The 7,257-nt window shown below is 37.7% G+C and overlaps 1 protein-coding gene across 1 annotated transcript; it reads left to right on the top strand.

Moving 5' to 3' along the window:
- The first annotated feature begins 4,377 nt into the window (after positions 1–4,377).
- LOC141680287 (uncharacterized) lies at positions 4,378–6,815 on the top strand. Its single transcript, XM_074486554.1, has 3 exons — positions 4,378–5,608; positions 5,823–6,169; positions 6,768–6,815. The coding sequence occupies exons 1-3, from the start codon at positions 4,378–4,380 to the stop codon at positions 6,813–6,815; spliced, it is 1,626 nt and encodes a 541-aa protein (XP_074342655.1).
- The last annotated feature ends 442 nt before the right edge of the window (positions 6,816–7,257 follow it).

Below are 7,257 nucleotides of genomic sequence, written 5' to 3' on the forward strand. Positions count from 1 at the left end.
TACTAGTATACCCTTGCATGCATTTAAGCTTATAAGAGAGTCCAAGGCTAGTATTGTCCATTCCAACCCCACTAACTTGCAAATTTACCCCTTTAACCTTGCATGTAATTTGTTACAACTAGCAAGAAGGGAATTCATGTACATTCCTCATTCCACTATCTCTTTAATCAAATTAAAGAGACAAAAACCAAGTGAGTGCCTCATTTTCATCACACACACCCACTCAAACTCCCTCTCCCCCTCTCGGCCGAACTCCCTCCCCATCCCCATTCTTGCCATTTTATTCACTTTTTCTTCATCTTCTTTCACTTCTCAAGTTATTCAAGCCAATATCTTCATCATTTAGTGGAGTATCATCATTTTAAAGTGAGTTTTGTGTGTGCATATTGTTAAAGCCGAGGTTGAGGCCTTGATTCGTATGAACTCAAGGTTGCAACCATGCTGGCTTATAGAAGTGAGCAAGATATGATACTTGAGAGGTATTAAACTTCTATTTTTTCCAAGTCATAATCTTGTTCATAAATATTTGGCAATGATTTCTTAAGAGCCGAATGTTTAGAGTGTTGAACTTGGATAATTCTTATAAAGAATGATCATGCATGTTGATTTTGAAAATAGTGTTCTTTAAAAATGTTGTTTTGTTAAGTTTAAACTCTTGCATGCTACTTTTCTTTCAAGTTACCTTAATTTTAGTACTTGCATGTGAATTTTCGCACTTGCATGTTGGATATAGTGCTTGCATGTCGATTTACAAGTGATTTTCAAAGTAGAAACCATATTTGTTGATTTTGTGTTTTGGTACTTGAGTTGTGTGAGATACATGATGTGGTTTTTGGTTATAAAATGCTAGATAAAGTACTCCATGATGATAAGTTATTATATTCAGTAGATATCAAGTGATTATTTTGGATATATAGTTCAAATTTTTGCTTAAAACTCGAGGACATGATATTGCTAATATAGTTATTCTTTTAACCTCTTGATACTTGATTTTTGTGAGTTTCATGCCATGTTTCTTTTGATAAAATTCTAGTTTAGAACATATATGATGATAGGAGCTTAAGGTCAGTAGGTGTCATGATGGTATCATGCATGTTTACTTCAAATTTTTGCTTTTAAATGTTAAGTGATGGTTTGTCTTGTGATGTGTTACTTTGCTTGTCCTCATAATTGATTGAATTTTAAAAATATTGTAAATGAACCTTATATATTATTAGTCAGTAGGTATTAGTGTATGTTAGAACTTGCCTTGGTTGGTTTCTTTTTGGTTTTGGTGTAATGAAGGGAGTTAAGATGGAAGGAGTTGCATTAGTTATATTTGGTCAGATTTTTGTACTAGAAGTTTGGGTCATTTTAGGTGAGTTTTAGCAAGGCCTTGGTAGGCCTGAGTACAAGAAAGTTGATACTTAGTTCATACATGAGTCCAGTAGCTTTAGATTGCATAAAAACTTGCATTTGGTTAAGTACACTAACACAAACCCGAGAGCAACTTAGAACATGCCATATTTGGGAAAGCTTGACTTTTGGTTGATTATTATCATGTCATAGGTTAGGCCTTCATGGGGAATTGGTCTAAATAGATAGAATGAAGTCTTCGGAAGCTTAACAAGTCATTAAAACCAGTAATTAAACTAGATAAATGTGTTTTAAGTTGTTAAAAACAAGGCAGTTTGGAAATCAGGGAAGGCAGTTTTGTGTCAACTTCCACTGGAGACCTAGGGAGGCCTGAGTGAGGCCTTTGAGTCATTCCAACTTTGGGAGTCATTTTATAGTCTTAATAACCTTTGAGATTTGGTTTGGAGTGAAGACCCAAGGTGGAGATACCTTATTTCCACCAAAGCACCCGAGAGTCACCATTAGAGTTGCCTTTATGATATTAGAGAAGTGCATTACCCGAGAGTCACCATTAGAGTTACCAATTGCTAAAGTTAGATTAAGGTCATAAGAAGTCATAGGAGTCAGATTATAGCAAAGGCCCAAGGTAGAAATTCATAATTTTGCTAAGGCACACAATTGGTGCCAAGGTATGCATTCGGGTAAGCTAAGTAGGGTGCATTGCATTTGTAAGTCTTGTGAGGTGAGGTACAAGCGTGCCTTACTAAATCTAGGTTGTGTTGAGGTCTGTAAAGGAGGATTAGGATTAATAGTCTTGATAATTATTTGTTAAATGGATAATTGCTTGAGTAATTAGGACTTAAGTGTACTATTGTCATGCCATTCCTTACGATGTGTTATGTGGATTATGTGAAGCATATATTACTTGAAATTAATTATGTTTAAATGTATATATATATGTGTGTATATATATAGTATACACGAAAGGGTAGTTAGCAAGAGTTGTGACGAGGATACTATTTATTATAGGTTCAAGTAGGAGGCCAGGAAAGGAGCCCTTAGACGATTTCATTCAAGTACTCAGTAAGCGTAGTCCAGGCAAGTGAACTCTCAATTTACCTCTATAATTTTGTTGCTTGTGGTTAAAAACCCTGTGAATGCATGATTATAGTTTCAATAAGATTAATTAGTCCCTGACATCACCCAATAATTAAGTCTTGAATCTAGTTAATCTCTTTCATACTTGAATTGATTCATTTTCCTCATATATTACCTCATATCCATGTGAATACCCTACAATAGTTCCTTAATAAATCATGTGAATCCTATTACCCTCAAAACCTAGAATCATTTCCTTTGGAAATCCAAACACTAGTATCATTTCCTTCATTTGAACTTTGACAATACCAACCCTTGTTATCTTGTCCTTGATCAAGAACCCTTTTTAAATTAAAATGAATTGATTAAAAGGAATTGGATGGTATGTTTTGATAAGACTGAGGCGCCAATCACTGTTAAAACTTCAGTAGTAGGGTGCCTTATGGTTTTTATATGTCCAATGTGTGCCGAGGATCCTCAAAGGTTGTGAATCATTTATTATGTGGTTCGGAGTTTTGATGTGGGCTGATCACCCCTCATTTCTCATAGCGCTGTGTGATTTCCAATTTCATTCACTTATTATAACTTGATCTTCTATTTGAGATTTCATATTGCTGATTTATCTTCTGTTATCGTTTTATCACAATTATGATGCATTCTGATATACTGTTATTCACTTGCTGTGCGTTTTGCTCATTAATATTTTTATTGACGTTATCCCTTCAGTGAAATCTGAAGATGGTTCTTTTCAAGCAAACCGCGCGTAAGAATTTTGTGTACTCCGGGTATGCCTACCGTCAGATGTTGGAGCAGGTAGGGAACTAGTAGCTCCCTAAGGGTTTTAAACTTTGGGTTTAAAATTTGGTAGTAATTTGGCTTAAGATGTTTTTGGTCTGTAATAATTAAGATGTTAGATGTTGTTCAAACTCATTCCTGTGGATTCGGGGATTGTGGTTAAGGGTTGTAGCCTTAATAATCTATCTTTTGCAGTACTTTACTATTTAATTTATATTATGCATATTTCTGCTAGTTAGTATTGTGGGTCCATCACAGGTTGGTATTAGAGCTACATGTTTGAGTCATTGAACAACATAGGATAAATGAATATAAGATAGGAATTTAGAGAATAGGATGAACTTAGATCATTTGGGTTTTGGGGCGTTACGATCTATAGGTTTTCTGACCCTTTTATTTATAATCACGTATATATATAACTGTTGACAGGCATCATCCTTATCGACTCCCGGATTCCTTTCTACTGTGCCATTCCCTCTTTACGAGTAGATGGTATTGACGGTTGATCGAATGGAGGGCGAGAACACGAATCTTCGACGTAGGGTGGACCAGTTGTACCGCGAGAACTCGAATGATGAGCCAGACCGACCCTGACTGATAGCCAGACTTGAGGAGATCATCCAGATGGTTGAGGACCGATTGGCATTGATGATTCCCCACCGCGAGAGAGAGAGAGTCAGATCATTCTTACCACCATTTCCGACTAGCTCCGCTGAGTGATTAGCCATCTCCGTGCCCATGTTCCCCTACCACCATCCTTTTAGACTATCATATAGTCCACTTGTTTCCAGCATTGTTGTTGATTAGTACTTTGATTTCCATTTGTACCTTGTACCAGGATTGTTTCGGGAAGACTTTATTTGTACTTTATTTCCTGTTCGTACTTCATTCACACTTTTCATTCAAACTAATGTTAAATTCGCACCTTGATTATCTATATGATATTGCCATCTCATTGCCATGCTATATACTTGCTTAAATAAAAATTGTTGTTTAAATTCTATCGATTCCTTTAGAACTTGATCATGTCAAATCTTTCCCTAAAATATTCCTTGAATGAGACCTTATTACTTGATATTTACCCTTGTTATAACTTGTTCATGCAAATATTGAACTGTGAATAAACCTTTCTTGTCTATATTTAGAACCATGCCTCCTCGTAGAGCCGGCAACACCAATACCGGGGATCATGAAGATCCACCACCCAACTTGGCTCAACTTATGCCAATACTTCACCAACAATCTGTTACTGTTGCTCAACAACAACAACTCCTTCAGAAACAACTTCAACAACCACTTCCACCACCACCAACCCCTACAACTTTCAAATCATTCCAAGCTGTGAAACCACCGGAGTTCTGTGGAACTCAAGACCCTGTAGAAGACCAATCTTGGCTTAATGAGATGGAGAAAGCTTTCACGCTAACTGTTGTTAGGGAAGAAATAAAGGTCGATTATGTGTCTTATTTTCTGAAAGGCGAAGCGAACTATTGGTGGGAGTCAGCTCGTGCTTTAGAAGAAGGAGAAGTTATCCCTTGGGATATATTCAAGAAGATTTTCTTAGAGAAGTATTTCCCGAGGTATATGCAGACTCAAATTGAATTGAAGTTCTTTGATTTGAAACAAGAAGGAATGACTGTGGGAGAGTACGAGAAGAAATTCACTGAATTGGCTAGGTTTGTTGGAGATTACGTGGACACGGATGAGAAGAGAACGAAGAGATTTCAGCAAGGATTGAAGCCTTGGCTACGAAGCAGAGTGGCTGCTTTTGAATTGGCCACCTATGCTGAAGTGGTCCAGAAGGCGATGGTGATAGAAGGAGAAAAGGATCAAAACTCGAAGGAGAAAGATAGTAAGAAAAGGAAGTTTGGAAGTAGTGGAGGAGGATCGGCTCATGGAAGCCAAGGTGGGAAGAATTTCAAGAAGTTTGGATTCCAGAACCAAGGAGGACCCCGAAGCTTTAAGCAAGGTGATAATAAGAGTCAGAGGAATAGGATTCAAGGGCCCAGTGGTCAGAGATTCCAGCAAGCAGCAAATCTAGAGTGTAACTTCTGCAACAAGAGACACACGGGTAACTGCAATAAGGCTGACAAGTGCAATTCGAAAGGTCATTATGCTAATGAGTGCCGAAACCCGAAGCCTCATGTCACATGCTTCAACTGTGGAAAGACTGGTCACATGTCGAGGGATCGCAAGACCCCCGGAAATAACAAGTTGATGCAATTGACAGCCGCTCCTTACAATCAAGCAATGACATCTTATGTTCCAATTCTTCAACTTGCTTCAAATCAACCTTCTGAATCTGCAACTCCAGTATTTCCTCCCTCCTATCCTGCTCAGGCCCGAACATTCAACATGAATATCAAGGATGCTGTTCAGAGTTCTGAAGTTATGGCAGGTACGCTTTCTGTCAACAACATCAATGCTAAAGTGCTATTTGATTCTGGAGCCACTAGATCTTTCATATCTGAATCTTTTGTTGGAAAGTTAAATTGTGAAATTGAAGTGTTAGTAGAACCCTTATCTATCATTTTGGCTAATCAAGAGCAAGTATCTGTTAAAAGTGTTTGCTTCCATTATACCTTTTCGACTAGGAGAATTTGATGTTATATTAGGAATGGATTGGCTAGAAGAGTATAGTGCTCAAATAGATTGTAAGAAGAAGAAAGTGGTTCTTAAGTCCCCTCAAGGAAAGAAAGTAGAGATCAAAGGACAGAAACAAGTTAAAGCATTTTTTACACTGATTCTAGCTAAAAGATTGTTAAGACAAGGGTGTGAAGGGTATTTGGCCCATGTAATTGATAGATCTAAGGAGACGCCGAATATAGAAAATATCCCGATAGTTAGCGAATTTCCCGATGTATTTCCGGATGAACTTCCTGGATTTCCGAATGACCGTCAAATCGAGTTTTCTATCGACTTAGCGCCCGGCGTGGAACCTGTATCGAAGGCACCTTATCATATGGCACCAGCAAAAATGAAGGAATTGGCCAAGAAACTACAAGAGTTATTGGATAAAGGAGTTATAAGGTCGAGTGTATCTCCATGGGGTGCTCCAGTTCTATTTATGAAATAGAAGAACGGAAGTATGAGATTGTGCATCGACTATAGAGAGTTTAACAAATTGACCATCAAGAATAGGTACCCGTTACCTCGTATTAATGACTTGTTTGATCAACTTAAGGGAGCGACTAATTTCTCGAAGATTGACTTATGATCAGGATATCATCAGTTGAAGATTAAGCCGGGAGACATACCAAAGACTACTTTCAGAACCAGATACGGACATTACGAGTTTCTAGTTATGGCATTCGGATTGACAAATGCGCCAGCCGCTTTTATAGATTTGATGAACCGAGTATTTAATGAGTATTTGGATAAGTTTGTCATTGTGTTTATCGATGACATTCTAATATACTCAAAGACCGAGGAAGAACATGCTGAACATCTGAGAATAGCTTTGGAGACTTTAATAAAGGAGAAATTATATACAAAGTATTCTAAGTGTGAGTTCTTGATGTGAGAAGTTCAATTTTTAGGGCATATTGGCGGAAGTGAAGGTATTCGAGTTGATTCAGCGAAGATAGAAGCTGTAATAATTTGGGAAAGGCCGAAGACCCTGACTAAAGTTAGAAGTTTCATGGGATTGGTAGGATATTATCGAAGATTTGTGAAGGAATTCTCAAAGATTGCAGTACCATTGACATAATTGACCTGAAAGAATGAGAAGTTTTAATGGACGGAGAAATATGAAAAGAGTTTTCAAGAGTTGAAGTAGAAGTTAGTCACCACTCCAGTATTATCCCTACCAGATGAGCAAGGAGACTTTGTAATATTTAGTGATGAATCACACAAAGGACTGGGTTGTGTTTTAATGCAACACGGGAAGGTGATAGCCTACGTGCCAAGACAACTTAAGCCTCACGAGCAAAGGTACCCAAATCATGACTTGGAACTGGCTGCAATTGTATTTGCTTTGAAGCTGTGGAGACATTATCTATATGGAGAGAAATGCGAGATATATACGGA

The sequence above is a fragment of the Apium graveolens genome, chromosome 8, assembly GCF_009905375.1.
Source record: "Apium graveolens cultivar Ventura chromosome 8, ASM990537v1, whole genome shotgun sequence".
Lineage (NCBI taxonomy): Eukaryota > Viridiplantae > Streptophyta > Magnoliopsida > Apiales > Apiaceae > Apium > Apium graveolens.

Bases quoted from the DNA above. Each gene is read 5' to 3' on its own strand.
- LOC141680287 (XM_074486554.1), top strand. From the start codon at position 4,378: ATGCCTCCTCGTAGAGCCGGCAACACCAATACCGGGGATCATGAAGAT. The intron at 5,609-5,822 runs GTTCTGAAGTTA...CTTTTCGACTAG, and splicing joins TATCAAGGATGCTGTTCAGA to GAGAATTTGATGTTATATTA. The intron at 6,170-6,767 runs GTATCGAAGGCA...TTCAATTTTTAG, and splicing joins TAGCGCCCGGCGTGGAACCT to GGCATATTGGCGGAAGTGAA.